The 18210-nt window shown below is 40.5% G+C and overlaps 1 protein-coding gene across 3 annotated transcripts in view; it reads right to left on the reverse strand.

The window, feature by feature from the left end:
* enox2 (ecto-NOX disulfide-thiol exchanger 2) overlaps nucleotides 1-18210 on the reverse strand; it is a 197808-nt gene that overhangs the window by 108993 nt on the left and 70605 nt on the right. For all 3 annotated transcript variants that reach the window (XM_058076577.1, XM_058076578.1, XM_058076579.1), the window contains one exon: nucleotides 1724-1870. In XM_058076577.1, coding sequence (XP_057932560.1) covers nucleotides 1724-1870 — 147 coding nt within the window. The remainder of the gene's footprint in view (nucleotides 1-1723; nucleotides 1871-18210) is intronic.

The following is an 18210-nucleotide window of genomic DNA, read 5'->3' on the forward strand; positions in this document are numbered from 1 at the left end:
GAAAATGGAGGGATGTTTAATGATATGAACCTACTTTAATCAATTTAAAAATAATTTCTCACAGGAATATTTTTAACCAGTATATAAATATTAGACAATCAACTTGAAAATAAATAAATGGTATGCTGTTTCGTTCTACAGGAGTACACTTTTGTTCACTGATTGACTTGTGCCACATGTTTGGGACACCGGGTTGGAAGAAAGGGGTAGAGCTGTTTACCATCACCACCTGGTGGTGACTTGGCTCCGATGGTGGGTGAGGAGGCCAGTCAGACCTGGCAGCTCCAAACTCATTGTGGGCGTCTGCTGGGAAGGTCTGGCAGAGTCTCTTGTCAGAAGGAGTTTCAACTCCCACCTCTGGGAGAGCTTTGACCATGTTCCGAGGGATAAGACAGACAATGAGTGAGAGTCGGCCATGTTCCATGCCTCCATTGTCGAGGCGGCTGATCAGAGCTGTGGCCGTGAGGTGGTCGGTGCTTGTCATTGCGGTAATCCCAGAACCCGTTGGTGGACACCAGCGGTGAGGCATGGCATCAAGCTAAAGAAGGAGTGCTATGATAGGACTCCGAGCAGGTTTTTTTTGTGGAGCAGCCCTATGTTCTCTGCAGGGTCTGACAATTGGAAAAAAGTGGAACCAGTGAGGGATGGACTCCAGCAGGGCTTCTCTTTGTCACCGATTATATTCATTACTTTTATGGACAGAATTTCTAGGAGCCACCAGGATGTTGAGGAGATCCTGTTTGTTGGGTGCTGGATTGGGTCTCTGATCTTTGTGCAGATGATGTAGTCCTTCTGGCTTCATTGAGCTGCAACCTTAAACTATCACCGGATTGTTTCAGTGGCTCGGATGAGAATCAGGACCTCCAAGTCCGAGCACATGGTTCTCACCCAGTACCTCTGGGTAATGTTCATGAGCGACTGGTTGGATGGAGGATGGAACGCAAGATGGACGAGCAGATTAGCACAGGATCTCCAGTGATGGCGGCTCTGCATCGGTCGATTGTGGTGACAAGAGGGCTGAACCGAGCTCCATTCATACCCCCACTTATGGTCACGATCTTTGGGTGGTGACCGAAAGGACAAGAACCGAAATGAGTTTTCGCCGCAGAGTGGCGGTAATGTGAGAAGCACTGTCACCGGGGAGAAACTTGGAACAGCCCAATGAGGTGGCTCAGGCATCTGGTCACGATGCCCCCCTGAGGTCACCCTGGCGTGGTGTTCAGGGCAAGACCCAGGACACGTTGGCGAGACTATGTCTCTCGACTGGCCTGGGAACACCTCGGGATACGCCGGAAAGTGCAGGGAAGAGAGAAGTCTCCCGCAAACCTAACTCGGATAACCGTAAGAAAATTGATGGATGGCTTCTCCTTGGCACTATAGTCAAACTGTATTTGTTTACACAGCTAATTCATTTGCACTTGCTGTGCCCGACTCGATGTATACCATGTCGGAACTCGGCTCTATACTGTATGGAAAATCTGATTACAAATACATGCAACATTACACCCTTCAAAGATCAAACCAAAAACCTCTTTTCCCTACCAAATAATAGGATTATGCAACAATTGCAATCCCAGTGATGTAATGTTGTCATAAAAGAACATGGAGGAGAAGAAAAAAAGAATGTGTGCCTGCATCGCATTTAGAATTCAACATAAAATACAAGAGCGCAAAGATTTGACACCATTGCTTAATCATGCCGTGATTTAGTCGCTGTCAGTACCTGGAGGCAGGCTGGCTCGCTTCCTTTTCTTGCTATTTTCAGATGCGTTTTCCAAAGGAGGACACTCCGTCACCAGTGACCCGCTGGTGCTGTTGAAGTGGAGGGGGTCGTTGTTGGTGGACGGATCAAAGGGCAGAGCATTGAGTCCTGAGAGACAAAAGATACAAAAGGCAGCCGTGTTAAATAAACATCATTCAACAGAGAATAATGCCATAGCAAGACGACCACATTCAGGCACATATTGTATCAGCGGGGGACACTGCCCATTTGTACATTTATTCTGCCATTAATTCTCACTTAGAATATTATTATTAGAATATTATTATGAATTTGTTGAGACAAAAAAGGGAAACTCTACCTCAGACATTATATAATGCTTTCAATTTATCCAGAGAAGGTTGTCCTTAGGCGTTACATTTTTCACACCAAATATTTCCTTACGCTAACAAAAACCCATAAGAAATGAAAAAACCTTCAGAAGTAATGGAATTCACATGGAGTCCTAATGAGTCTTATTTGACTTGTTTTGGGAGGCGTAATGTATCGGTATGCTCTGTGTAGGCGTTCATAATTCACAGCAATGCCCAGCAGACTTGGCCATGAAATATTCACCGGTAGATTTGTTTTTTTCCTGTGGCCTCACATATACAAGAAGGTCCACAGAGCCACTATCAGTTACTAGCCCGACAGAAACCAGCAACGACGGCAATGCTTTACGCCAGTTTTGGGGCCCACACTGTGCTCTTGGTTTAAGTCAACAGAGAGTTAAGCAACTGAAACCAACAAATAGAATCAATAAACACATTCAAGAAGTAGTCTGGGGGTTTGTTTGGTTCAGAAAGTCAAGTTTGTTCTGTGTAAGGTCCGCCTGGTTCTAATCAGAGACAGCAAAGGGAAGAGGCGGCCTGCCTCCAGACCCCCCAGGTCCAGTACAAGTTGGTCAACCCGATTTATTATAGCAACTGGTTCAACCACTGATGAACCAGGTGACGGTTTAAGTATCAGTCCTGCCAGCCAAGGCAGGGCAACAGCGCCATCTGTTGTCTGACACCCCAGGTGTGTGAGAGTGTGTGAGCCTCCCCCACCCCCCGTCCCAGTTTATGGTCCTGTGGGCACGCTTCCGTATTTCAATTTCCTCTTTGATCCAGCGGAGGGTTTTTGTTGTCCTGTGTCCCAATGATGTTTGCTCCATTCCAATCTGGAATGCGGTTCTCTATTTTGCAATGGTCAGGTTGCTGGTGTGCAGGTCTTTGCTGTTCATTTTTCCTTATATTAAATTCCCCACCCATTTCACCAATTAATGTTTTACTGCAAGACATGCAGGGTAATTCGTATATGGCGTTACATTTTTGTTCTGGCTCTATTTTATGTTTTTTGTGGACTTTTTTGATATGGTTTTCTTGGTGTGTTTATACTGCATTTTCTCATTGCTGCCTGCACTTTCTCTGTGACATCCCTAATTTATGGAAATGTTACAATGGCTGTGTTTTTTTTTTTTTTTTTTACCCATTTTGTTCTTGCTTGACTTGTTTTGTTGTTCTTTCTCTCTGATCTGTTATTTTCCTTTTTGTAGACGATTCGTTTAATAAATATTTGATTTGATTCACAATTTGCAGTTGCCGATACAAGTCAAGAACAATATTGGTTCATTTGGAATGACATGATCTGAAACTAATCGGTAAATTGAAATCGATTCAATGACTTTTTTTAAAGCCAGAAATTCATCCAGCGTGACGGTGATAGAAATACCTGGATACTGGACAGTTTCCTATATCTCCAGTGTTTTTTTGTAGGGTATTCAGGTATAAATGATGAATAATGCTAACGCGCTTAAGAATAAATGATTAATGAGCACAAATAATTTGTTAAAAATGCAATTAAAAATCAGCATGAAAAAGGTTGTTATGACGAATTACTGACTTTAAACAGTGCAAAGCAAACCAAAAGTACACAGTAATTAGTACACAGTAACTAGTACTGTGTATATATAAACACAGTATCATCATAAGGCCTACATTTTCCTGGGACTGCAGTCTAGAAATATTAATGTTTCATACATAGCCTGACATACTCCATCCTGTACACACGTGCAAAGCTAGACATACAGTCACAACATGCCTGCTAACATGTCACATGCAATCACATTACTAACGGTGTGTTTCACACATTTTGCTGTTGTCAATACCATTTTTTTTCTGATTCCTGTGTGTCTACATGTTCGGTTGTTTCTTGTTACTTTTTTTTAAACTTTATTCATTTCGATTCGCCAGCCAATCACAGGGGACATATAGACAAACAACCATTCACACTCACATTCATACCTATGGATAATTTGGAGTCGCCAATTAACCTAGCATGTTTTTGGAATGTGGGACGAAACCGGAGTACCCGGAGAAAACCCAGGGTGGAATTGAACCGGGTTCTCCTAGCTGTGAGGTCTGCGCGCTAACCACATGACAACCGTGCAGCCTGACACTGTTTTAGTGTATGGTATATATGTCTGTTCTCCTCTTGTTGGTCTTGTTCGTTTGTTATGATGTTGGTTCTGTCATGGAGTGTTCTTACTACGGAATGTTTGTGGGCTCGGGAATGATCCGATGTCTATAGGAGATACTCGTCAATATGTGTTGCTTTCCGATGTATTTTTATTTTAATGCTGCCACCCTCCCTTGTGTGTTTCACGAACACTCTAAAGACTGCAAGTGTGCAGTCTACATTGTCAGGTATGAAAAACTAGCTAACACGAGTCTGAAAGGAAAAATCTGTTTAGAACTGACTTTGTTTCAAGCATTGATACCCTTGATAAAAAACTACATTGAGTGCCAATAAAAGCTTGTTTATCATTGGCTTTGTTGTTTGGGGATTTAGACGTGCTGTTTGATAAAGAATGGGGCTGTCAGAACATGAATGGTTTATCAGTGAAACAATTTAGGTCTAAAATTGAAAGAAAAAATTGGGACTGAAATTAAAACGAAATTCCCGAACTCACAATTTGATAAGATAGCGGATATATCGATTGTTAGCATGCAGGTTTTGTTCATACTGTATTGACAGTTACTATGGTACCCATTATGTCATTTGTACTGAAGTACGAGGTGCATTATTAAAAAAACAAACAAACAAAAAACCTTAAACTGTATTATGGAAAGTAGGAAGTGAACAAATGTTACAACTGTTACAAGTCGCGTGCAGAGGATTTTGATTATTTCTCCATAGGAAATGATGTACTGTCCATAGGAATAACCAATTTCAATGTCATTGGAATTTTACTTTTTAAGTATGTTTTACTCAACTTATTCATCTGCAGATTAATAAATTAAGTAAAACATACTTAAAAAGTAAAAGTTAAAAAAGTAGTAAAAATGCAGAAATCAGAAAAAAAGTTGCATATATCTGATCCACATTTTTTTCACTTCTGATTTCGAGACCAGAATGTGAATATCCACCGATATCACCTCGTACATGTGTAAATTACAAAATGTTAAAAAACAAAAAACAAACAAACAAAAAAAACCTTAAACTGTATTATGGAAAGCAGGAAGTGAACAAATGTAACAGTTAGTGATTGTAAAAGTACCAGATGGAGGGGTAGGATTTAATAAGCTTTGCTTCTTCCTACTCCTTTTGGACATGTGGAACTGGGAACTGATTATGGGATGCATTCAATTGTAATCTGATGCATGTTCAAATGAAATAAAACCATTACCATTACCATTACCATACTGCTTTGGAAGCCATGTAATAGTGGTATACCCAAAGACTGTACAATCATTCAACAAATGTTCAATGACTGATTGGTTGGTCAGAGACCCACCTGCACCCTTGCAAAAATGTTTTGCTTCTGGGCGGCCATGTTTTTCAACCAACCTTGCTTAAATTTTCCACACATATGCTTGTCAGTTCTGTAAAGTTGCGTACCAAATGACCAAGCTAAAGTCACAGTGAGTGATTTATAGAGCTGCTCTACAATAGCAGTTGGCTTCTACGGATACCTGACATTTATTTTTGTTGAGACACTTTACGCTATATAGCGTTATCTCACATTGTAATTATTCATATCTCTATTCAATCAGTAATCTTTCATGTGACTGAGCTAATTTTAGATGTGGCAGCTGCCATCCAGCATAGCCTGTCACTGTCACTGTACTGTGATCCATGGCAGCCTGCCTTGTTATCAGCGGAAGGCTTGTGACCGGCATTACTAATGTATTCCAAATGCTTTGGCTTTTGAATATGCTATCACAGGACTCCAATGCCCTCATGTAATAGATTCCTGGCACTACCTGGACTGACAGTGAATCCCGGTATCCACTGCGGTTGGTTAAGGCTCAGCGTGTTGACATATCGCAATCAGAGAACTAGTAAGAGGAGCAAATGTACTTCCGATATTTTAATGAGCTCTGCCTTTGTTTGGACCTGGTTCAGACAAATGACCTTGCATTGTTAGGAATGGCTTCTCACTTAAGTCCATCTCTCCCGCTGAAGCACTTAGCATCTTCTTGATGCGCTGCATTATTCATACTGTACAACTGATTTTATAGGCACTTAAGACTCGAGATTAAAGCCTGCAAGTGAACGTGTTGCTAAAGAATCATCGTAGCAGAACGCAGCGCGCTAAGTAAAGCTCCAGCTCCAGCTCCAAGTTTCATCTACACCGCGGCTAGTGTAGCGTGAAGTCATTACTAATAGAGTAGAAGTTCACCCGCAGGTTGGAGCACTGCACCACTTTGCAAAAAGGATGTCAAGGAGGATGGGAGGATGGACCGGACTGGTAAGAGCGCTGGTCCTTAACCATTGTCAGAAAGAACTGGAAAAACACTCAGTATCCTGAGGTAGCGAAGACTGTTTTACTCATACATCATTGTTGAACGGGTTTATGGTTTTCCAGCACTATGCATTCCTAATAGCTTACCCTAAGACAGACTGGTACTTTTCAAAGTCTTGTCTGCAGACTAATGTTGGTTCCCCGAGACACCCAGGGTGGTCCTTAAGTAAGTTACAGGATGAATTTCACAAACAATGTGTATTTTCTCACAGAGGTCATTGCGCTCTACAAAACACTCACCGGGATTTTAGATTTTATGGCAACATTTCCGTTCCCCAGTCGGGACATTGCAGAAAAGAATCGACGACTACTGTTTAAGGGTGTTTGGCTGAATCACCATGGAATTTGGTTTATACCTTCAGGGGACTGGCAAGCATTCGTTCGTTCGTTCATTCATTTTTTACCGCTTATCCTCACAAGGGTCGCGCGGGGTGCTGGAGCCTATCCCAGCTGTCTTCGGGCAAGAGGCGGGGTACACCCTGGACTGGTGGCCAGCCAATCACAGGGCAAACAACCATTCACACTCATATTCATACCTATGGACAATTTGGAGTCCTAGCATGTTTTTGGAATGTGGGAGGAAACCGGAGTACCCGGAGAAAACCCACGCATGCACGGGGAGAACATGCAAACTCTGTGCGCTAACCACTAGACCGCCGTGCAGCCCAGAGGCAAGCACATGTATATAAAGTCTGAGCAAGTTTGGTTGAAAAACATTGCAAAAATGTAAAAAAAAAAGCAAAAAAACAGCAAAATTCTTGGAGGACGGGGAGGGTCTTACCAATTAACAGACCATTAAGTCATTTAGCATTTGTCTAAAGATTATAAAAATTGGTGTAACTGTATTACATGTATGCTAGCATGTCTTTCACAGCATTCTGATCACAACCCAGAGGGGGCTCCACAAATGTCACAGAATATAGCTACCCCCCCATATCTGAATACATTTGAAGAGTCCTATCCGGCTCAGTGGCTTTTACAATGAGTATTGGATTCCAGTGTGGCATTATAATACGTTTCTTTAAAACATTCTCTAAACTGTCCATACTTTGTGTACACAGGAAATCTGTCTTCCTCTGCACTTGGATATGTCAATCTTCTCCCCAAACCACGCCTACTGTGTTGCGATTGGTCAGGGGTCTGCCGGCATGTTCTCCCCGTGCATGCGTGGGTTTTCTCCGGGTACTCCGGTTTCCTCCCACATTCCAAAAACATGCTAGGTTAATTGGCCACTCCAAATTGTCCATAGGTATGAATGTGAGTGTGAATGGTTGTTTGTCTATATGTGCCCTGTGATTGAATGGCCACCAGTCCAGGGTGTACCCCGCCTCTCGCCCGAAGACAGCTGAGATAGGCTCCAACACCCCCCGTGACCCTCGTGAGGATAAGCGGTAGAAAATGAATGAATGAATAAATGAATGACACTTTCTATGGGGATGAATAGACTGAATGTACAGGAATTAGTTCACAATGAAGGAGAGGGGAAACACATCTTGCAGCAAAATCTCACAAATAAATCAACCAATAAATCCCCCAAAATAGCTAATACAATATTACAATATACAATAAAAATAATAAACTAAAATATATTACATCTATTTTAAAAAATGACAATACATGTATAAACATAACAGTGGACATGTTTGTAAATACCATATTTTCTGGACTATAAGTCGCTCGGGAGTATAAGTCGCACAAGGCCAAAAATGCATAATTAGGTAGAATAAAAACATACATAAGTCGCACTGGAGTATAAGTCACATTTTTTGCGGGTAATTTATTTTCCAAACTACTTGACCTAAACAGACATTTCATCCACTTGGAAGGCAAGTTGTAACAATAAAAGCGTGACTTATAGTCCGGAAAATACGGTAGTATAGTTGCAGTAAAAATGCCTCCATATTTCCAACTATAACATCGTAATTAGAGATGGATATTAGAGCTATTTTTTTTTTTTTTGGTCTGATACTGATTTTTAATTGTCAAGAAGACTGAAAAATGATTTCTAACACTCTATGATTTGTTTATGCAATTAAGATAGTACAGTAAACCTCGGATATATCGGATTCAATTGTTCCCACTGGTTTTGTCCGATATAAGCGAAATCCGTTATATGCGTATACCGGAAAATGTTCGTTTTACACATATATCGGATTTATATCCGGTATATGTGTAAATCGGATTTAATCCGTTATAAAAAGGCACTTCCTTGACTATGTTTCCAATGTACCTGGACGCGCAGGCAACGCTGCAAATGACGTCGTATAGCGGCCTGTCACGATTCGGCGAATCGGAGCGCCACGATGCGGCCATCCGATATATGCGAGGGAAATTTAAGGGAAATGCATTGGAACGGGACTGGAGATTTTGTCCGAAATAGGCGAAATCAGTTATAAAAAATCCGATATATGCAATGAATTTTTATTGGAAATGCATTACAGAAAAATCAGTTCTTTTTTATCTGTCCGTTGTGAGCGAATTTCCGATATATCCGAGTCCGATATATCCGAGGTTTACTGTATGTGACAAACAGCGCTCTTATTTCCAAGGCCGGAAGTGTGTTGAGTGTTTTGAGAATGTGTCTCGACGGTTAAAACACCTGGGTCCAAGAATAAACGTCCCTCACATCCTTTTTTCCACTCAGAATTCGCACGACGGCATTCTCGGGCATGAATGGTTGTTTGTCTATATGTGCCCTGTGATTGGCTGGCCACCAGTCCAGGGTGTACCCCGCCTCTCGCCCGAAGACAGCTGGGATAGGCTCCAGCACCCCCGCAATCCTCGTGAGGATAAGCGGTCGAAAATGAATGAAAAAAGACTTGAGACTTAAAGACTTAAAGTTCTTAGAAAGTCGTGAACTGGGTCGTTCCCGACTTTGGATTGACCAACCTCATGATATGACATTTATGTAGAACCATCTTCAACATGTGAATGAAAAGTTGGAAATATAGTAAGACCCTATAATGAGGGATGTTGTTATTAATGGTGCTATCGGCTTTTAAGCAAAGTAGAATCTTCAGCTGTTTAAAAGCAAACATCTGCAGCGGCTGACAATACGTAGGCAAAGTATGTCAAAATAATTTTTACTTTTACGGTTTGGCAAAGGTTAATCTTATTCCCTGTTGTGGTGACATTTGGGAAAATGATGAGCCCCATTAGAATTTTGTATTTACAAATGTCTCCCCTGCTCTTCTAAGCACACAAAGCATACCCTATATGTCGGCATAAGTAGCCAGAAAACAGAGACAAAGGTCAAAACACTAAAAAAAATAATAATTTGCATATTACCTCTTGTTTACTTGTTTGCAACAGTACTACTCTTGACTTTTGAATGGGTTTCTTGTCATTACCTCAGGGAATGCACTGAAGGTTAATTCATTTCAATCTAATTTCCAGTGATCTTTATTCCTACAAATTCACTGAAAACCTTACGGTCTGCATTCAGATCTGCTTTCACATGCTAGGGGTCTATGGTCTGCCCTTTCTGCAATCCGCCCAGTGAACGTAAGTGTTAATGAGATGGTTGATAAGGTCATGTCAGCTTACATCGTTGTGTTCAGTGTCATAGTGCAGTGTATAACTTCTTTTTCAAAGAAAACTAAGTAGGTTTTAAGGCAAGGCTTGTGGAGGCCCTCACCATCTGTTCTCTTCTTCTCAAGACGTCTTTGAAAGATACTTTCATCAATGTATTAATGTCTGATCCAAAAAACAACAATTGGGATGGTTTCCGTGAGAAAACCTTTTGAATCTGTTTGAATTAACAGTACATGTATTCCTGATCTGATTTAGTGGTGTGGAACCTTCCATACGATATAGGTGCCACCCACACGGAAATGAAAACACATTTTATCGTTAACAGCATCCTGAGTACTCTGAAAAACACTTTCCAGAGTGGGAAAATATGTGCATGTAGACAAAAGGTGGGCAAACTGCAGCCCGGGGGCCACATGCGGCCCACCAAGCATTTGAATCCGGCCCACCAGTTGCTTTCTAAGTACAGGGCTCTACGTTAAAAACAAAAATGACTTGCCCATGGGGAATCCTTAAGGTGAGAACTACTTGCCCCAACTTGCCCCATGTGAAATGAAAAGACTGCCATCGTGGCATCACATGAGAATCTCAAATAAATCAAATTGTCACAGCAATGTGATTCACTCACCTGTGCCATCATTTGATTTGCTGCCGCTAATAAAATACTTGTTTAGGAGGCACTGGTTCATCACTTTTTGCTGTTTTCCTTCACAAGTTGTTGAAGAATTAGACCATGTTGGCAGGGACGCCATGATAGATGTTTTCCTAGTCAAACCATCGCTGATTGGTTGATTGAGAACAAGAACGGGTGTGGGTAAAACACGGACTGCGGACCGCGGTCTAAATAAACGATTCTGATTGGTCCGTTTCAAGATTTGCAAGGATTGGTTTGCAAATTACCACCGGAATTACGTAGTCCGTGTTTTACCAACACCCAACAAGAACCGCTTTTAAAAAAACTATTTGCAGTATGGCATGCTAAAGTGCACTTGCCCCACAGGAATATCACTGATTGGATTTACTTGCCCCAATTTTGTTGTAACTTGCCCCGGACCATCGCTACATCGTTATTGTCGAGCCCTGAAGTATTTCAACTTTTAATATACAAACTGCCAACATGACTTGCAAGTCGGATGTCATATTTAGTAAAAAAAACAACAAAACTGTAAAATTAAATGACATAGTTTGATGTGGTGTGGTGTTTAAAGTGCTACTGAAAAAAGGGACATGAGAACATGCAGCTGATAGTATAACACTTTTACTACTAAAATTAGATTAATAATTCAAGGAAAATTATAAGCATAAAATAGCGTGTGTGTGTTAAATATATGTTTTGGCTCCCCAGACAATTTTGATAACTCAATGCCGCCTACGAGTCAAAATCTTTGTCCACCCCTGATGTAGACGGACAAACCACTGCTGATGATGTTACGGACACGTCGCCGTCACGTGACGAGCCAATATAATATCTGAATATCTGTGTTATACTCTCTCCCCTCCCAAGTAAAAAAGGCCCCCCAACATCAAAAGCTTTAAGTCTCGTCTTAAAAGCCACTTTTATTCTCTGGCTTTTAACTCGGAGTTAGTCGTAGGGTCCTGTGTCTTTTAGTTCTTTCTTTTATTTTAACTGGTTTTATTTTTTTATACTTTTATTGCTTTGCTTCTTGTTTTTTATATTTTAATATCTATTTTACTATTTTATTTCTTAAATGATATTTTAGTTTTGGATTATTACTTATTATTACTTACTATTTTTCTAGTCTGTGCAGCACTTTGGAAACTCTGTTTATAAAATGTGCTATATAAATAAAGTGGATTGGATTGGATAATACTCCAAAAATTAGTCATTTAATCTAAACTCATCAGCGGTATTAAGATTATTCCTTACCGTGATTCCCACTTTTTCCTTGAATTTTTTTTCCAGGCCATTTTCAGCCGACGCAGAAAGCTCTAATGTCATATGGGTCAATACAAGTAATACTTTTAAACTTAGTTGCTAGTTTTTTCTTTAGGCTTTTAAAAGTCTTTCGGGGTCTGAAAAGTCGCAAAATCTAGCAACAAAATCAATTGGAAACACTGGGTTGCAAAACTGCTCTAAGCAGAAATGCAAATTTGCTCGGGTGGTAGAGTTACGTAGGGCACTGTGGCGGCTCCAAGCAGAGAGAAAAAAAAACAAAAAACGTGCCTTAATGTTGCCCGGAAGATAACGTGGCAACAGACATGCATGCATTTTAGTTGTGGGCACATTTTCCAGGTTTAGATTTATGGTATCAGTGAAACGGCTTTTCCCCTGGTTGGTCTCTGTAACCATCTTCTCTGTAGAAACAATGTGGATCTATTCAATGCTCCATAAATAGAACGCCATAAGAAGAAGGTGGAAGGCTTTAGCTATAAATTAAACAGAATGGGTCTTTCTTCATGAGCAGTGATTATAAAGCTTTAGTCAGCGTTTGAAAAGCAAGCCCACACCTTTACCACGCTGGAGTTTCAACGAGAGCAGATAAGAGGCCTTATTCCCTTGTGTGTCAATTAATGCTCCTTAGCTGTCTGGATTGTTTGCTGCACGCTCGCAGGCCTCCTCACTCCGTTCCCCACCTTGAAATGGGAATTAAGTCAGACTGAATCTGTTTCCAAACGTACAAGACCTCCCCCTTCCCCGAGTGACATTACAAGCGAGATCCCAGCGCTTCCGACGCAAACAGCCCACTTTCAAACGCCAGCTCTTCCCCCCTTTTGATGCTATTTCTGGGAATGGGTTTTCCCGTATAGGGAAAATAATTAACAGATGGCTATTTGTCATTCAGCACCACACCGGGGTCTGAAGCACACACTTTGAAGTGTGATGACGATCACGAACCACGTACGCCGTCTTAATATAACTCGGGATTAGCGCATAAACTACTCAGTTTACCGCTCGTTATTTAAAAACACACCTCAAACGGATCGATACATTTGATATTTGTGTGCTTATTGACAAACTCATCACCACCCGATTGCATTAGATTGCAGTTTAATTTCAAGATTGGAGTAAAAACACCTGCTCGTCATTCAGCCTAAGATTTGTTTTCATTTCCACTAAGTCCCTGGCTCGTCGGCAGCTTGATACTCCATTAAGCCCGCCAGTTAGCACCAAAATGTGTCACTCAGCTGTTTGCCGATCAGGTAACATTAAGTGAAAAGTGAGATTTTCTTGGAAGCGGCAGGCAGAAAGAAGTGAAAGCCATCAGCTGTGAGCTGCCAGCAGTCAGTAAACAGCCAGACAAAGCACGGAGAGAAAATGCTACATATGGCTGATGGAATAAATGCATCGTTTCTGAGGGTTGGTCAATCAAAATGGAGCCACTGTCTGCGTGAATGAGAAGCATAAAGACAAAGTGTTCAAGCTAAGACATCTCTCTGCACTCGTACGTCCTTCATGATTTAATTCATTCTGAAAACATTGGCGCTAAGGTTTTACTCGACAGTTCGAGCCTCAAACTAATTTGCAGCACAAATTGCATTTAACCTTAAAGGTTATCTGGTAAATAATTCCCCATGTTATCAACGGCTGTGCACAAAAAATAAATAGAAGTGTCTTTGTTACTCTGTTTTAAAATAAAAAACATATAAACTTTCTACATTCATCCAGTCTGTAATCCTCTGAAAAGAATATCAAATCAATCAATTAACTAATGCTAATGTTAAGGCAGCAGCCGAGTCGACATGCTATTGTGCAAAATCGACTGAAAAAAACAAAGCTTATCCTTGCATTCCGTGTGGAAGTGGTACAATTTTCACTATTTTTCACAATAATCACTATGTTTCTTCAACACTTAGAATAAGTAAATTGGAGAGTAGGTTGCACGGTGTTGGGTGTGGTTAGCACACAGACCTCACAGCTAGGAGACAAGGGTTCAATTCCACCCTTGGCCATCTCTGTGTGGAGTTTGCATGTTCTCTGTTTTCTCCAGGTACTCCGGTTTTCAACCCACATTCCACAAACATGCTAGGTTAATTGGCGACTCCAAATTGTCCATAGGTATGAATGTGAGTGTGAATGGTTGTTTGTCTATATGTGCCCTAGGATTGGCTGGCGACCAAGCACCATATTCTTGAATAATTCATTCATTCATTCATTTTCTACCGCTTTTCCTCACGAGGGTCGCGGGGGGTGCTGGAGCCTATCCCAGCTGGCGAGAGGCGGGGTACACCCTGGACTGGTGTCCAGCCAATCACAGGGCACATATAGACAAACAACCATTCACACTCACATTCATACCTATGGACAATTTGGAGTGGCCAATTAACCTAGCATGTTTTTGGAATGTGGGAGGAAACCGGAGTACCCGGAGAAAACCCACGCATGCACGGGGAGAACATGCAAACTCCACACAGAGATGGCCGAGGGTGGAATTGAACCCTGGTCTCCTTGCTGTGAGGTCTGTGCGCTAACCACTCGTCCACCGTGCCGCAAGCGTAGTAATAATATGGTTAAATCCCTTAGTTGGCTAAATAGAGGTGTTTTGTGTCCCAACATAACGTAATTATGCAAGTATAACATTTACTCTTTTCCCAAGGTTGGCAAATTCATTCAATAATTTACGAGCATCCATTTTGTTAACGTTGGCCAAGGTTTGGAAAGATCACCTTATGATAACAAATGTAAAACAGCACCAAATTAGAATTTAAGCGTCAGGATAATAATAAAGATGCACGTTCTCCTAAAAACTTAAGCATTCCGTGTCCCAATTCCACTTGCTAACATTTGGAGCTGTGGCTACAAAAGACAATCTTTAGTCATCCATGACTGAGCTAATGAACCCTAAGGCGCAAAATGTCAGCTCTCATTGTTTGATGCCGCTTGTTGTTTTGTCGCAGTAAAATGAAGCGAAGGTGTTTGTGGCAAAGAGGATTTTTTTTGTGTGCCAGAAGGCATTATTCAGTGAAGCAAAAGACGCCACGACAAGGCGGGGTGGGAGTGGAGTGGGGGGGTGTGGGAATCTATTCCTTGAGCTGCCACAGTGAAATGTAAGGCATAAATAAAGCCACATCTCTACTGGGGCATCACAGTGCAAAACAACATCTCTGTCTGACTTCACGGAGGATGGAGGAATGGGGGGGGGGGGCAGTTGGGGTCACAATGGGTTATGCTCAGTCAAGTAAATACCCACTTAGGGACAAAATTATTTCTGTGATTTATTCAAAAGCCAGCCTTGTGTGTGTTTTTCCCTCACTGTTGCATGCACAAGTGCAGCTCTGGCTCATCAAAAAGAGGGCAGCAAAGGGTAAAGTAATCAATGTTTTAATGTGACCTTTGCTGCAAACGCCTTATTCGTCTTCCCATGAAAGACATTTGCTGATTAATAAGAGCTTTTTTTATTCAAGACGGAAACCACACACAAGTGGATAAAAACATGCCTTTTTTTGGTATGTAAATATAAACATCACTGGCTTTAAAACGCTGGGAATGACTTCGGAATGACTCAAATAGACAGCCTTTAGTTTCCTTTCCATCGCACTACAGTGGTACCTTTGTTTCTGTTATTAATTTCTACCAAAAGGTCAGACAGAAAGAGAAACATACAAAAACCATGGTCAATTTTCAAATACAAAATTTATAAATGTTAATCCGATGACACACAAAAATAAAAAAAAAATCATTAAGAAAAACTATACTATACAGAAAATAATGCTAAATAATTATAAATGACAAATGCAATTGTATGTGCCATACAGGATACCGTCCCATGGCATAAACTAAACTTTTGGGGGGTAAATATTTTTGTTGTTTTGGTTATTAATGGTTATTAAGGTTATCAAGACACGTACAAAAACCAAGACAATTTTTACCATAGGCAATCCAATCTGTTTACGCTGTACATTGTTGTTCATATTTGATGTAATCTATTTATTATCCACATTGTTATTTATTATTTATGATTTATTGTTTGTTATTTGTCATTTATTATTACACGGGAGCCAGGCAACGACATTTCATTGGCAATTTCACTGCTGTGTTATTGTGCAATGACAATAAAGAAAGTCTATGTCTATTCCATTCCAGTCAATCAAAAATGTTTAAAAATATTAACAAAAAATACATTTTACAGCAAAAAATTACTAATTATTATTTATGCTAAATATTTTGTGTCATGCCCCTCCACACTCTCTCTGATTTGAAATACTATTGGGAAACAGATAATATCTATTAATGTATCTGTACTATAAGGACTGGACTCGAAACAGAAACCAGGAAAATGCAACAAAATGGAGTACAAGTTTACTCAAGATTCACACATGCATGTTGAGTACGATAAATATGTACATGTTGACATTTAAAGTACTCCCTCTCACGGCTCTAACTAGAGACCGACCAGAGTGAGATATTCCGCATCACGTTTGCCATTCAACCCAAAAATCAGACCGATTTAGACCTCCACCTGACCCGCACAAATAAGATCCGCCATCAACCCGACCAGCTTGGCTATGCTTAGTTTTACTGGTGTTTTTCTACACCAGTAAACAGGAGGATAAAAACAGGACTTCTTGGGGTAAATATGAAGGATATAAACATCACAGGCTTTCAAATAAATACTGGAAAGTGAGTAATGACTCAAATAGTCAGCATTTAGTTTCCTTTCCAATGTACAACAGTGGTACCACAGTTTACGTTATTCATTTGTTCCAAAAGGTCAGACGAAAAATTAAGCCTAGGAAAATATTTACAATAAGCGTCCATTCTAAATACAAAAATTACATATATCCAATGAATCCGTTGCAGTCACCCAAAAATATACAAATTCTTAAGAAATACATTTTACAACAAAAAAAAACGTGTGCTATAATACTAAGTATGACACTAGCAGTAGTTCAATTTTTTTTGTCATACTTTTTTACGTGTCGTTTTCTGATCAAACCCGAAAAAACGAATATTTTTTTTTTAAATTTGCTACCGATATTCTTAAAGCATCCTCATATTCTACGCAGCCCTGCCCCCTTAGACTCTGACTGTGCAGCAGTCAATAATTGAAATTATGGGCTTGTTTTTTAAAATAATTTTTATATATACAATCATAAAATCAGTAATAAAAAACAGTTATGTTAATTTATATGCAGAGGTTAGCGGGCCCACAAATAATGACAACTGTAATCACCAAAACTATGGATCGTAGCAACAATAAACCAAACACATTATCTTGTATGGACGTCGGCTGAAACAAATATTGAGCAGTAATCCTGCGCTATTAAATATAAGACCTAGGATTGTGATGAGTTTCCAGAAACCCCACAGTCTTCTACCATTTGAAAAACCGACAAAAAAAACCCTTAATAAATGGAACACACAAAACAAAACAGCTTCTTTAGACACCAACTTCTCCATCTCTTTCTCCGTGTGACCTCGCCTATGCCCAAAAGCCGTTACACATTCTCAGCTGCTTTGCACATTCCAGACAAGCCTCCCGAGGGATGAGAGTGCGATTTACCAAATACAGTCAACTCAACACTAATATTGGGGGGGAGATCATCGTCATCATCATCATCATCATCATCATCATCATCACGTGGAGTACTCTCTCAGCTGTGGCTGTGAGTCACGCTGATGGGCACTCGGGGACTTACAACGAGGAAATGACCTTTACAGAGTAAATGGCCCGGTCGTGGAAGCCATCAGGACGAGGGCAATTAGCCTGTCCGTAGATCGCACTTATACAGCAATAGAGGAGGCAGTCATGCCCCAGAAGGGGTCATTCATCTGGCCCAATGAATGAATTCAAAAATAATAATCTAGCATCCATTTTTTTAGGGCAAAAATGACATCCATTGTCTAAATTTGACATTGCAGCACTGAACAAGAACAACCGCAACCAATTCTCCGATAGTCCCCGGTTGCACGGTTGACAAAATCAAGCTCCAAATATTGCCTCCTTCCGACTATAGCAATTCAGAATTAGATCATTTATGATAATACCGAATTCAATTGAAACAAAAGTGTAGCAATTCAGAATTAGATCATTTATGGTAATACTGAATTCAATTGAAACAAAACTGATGCATTAGCTAACTAATAGCACATTGTGTTAATACGAGTCAAGTGATGGATCATTAACTCATTCAATCCCAGCCATGTGAGATGATTTTGACTGATCTTTCA

The sequence above is a fragment of the Doryrhamphus excisus genome, chromosome 6, assembly GCF_030265055.1.
Source record: "Doryrhamphus excisus isolate RoL2022-K1 chromosome 6, RoL_Dexc_1.0, whole genome shotgun sequence".
Taxonomy (NCBI): domain Eukaryota; kingdom Metazoa; phylum Chordata; class Actinopteri; order Syngnathiformes; family Syngnathidae; genus Doryrhamphus; species Doryrhamphus excisus.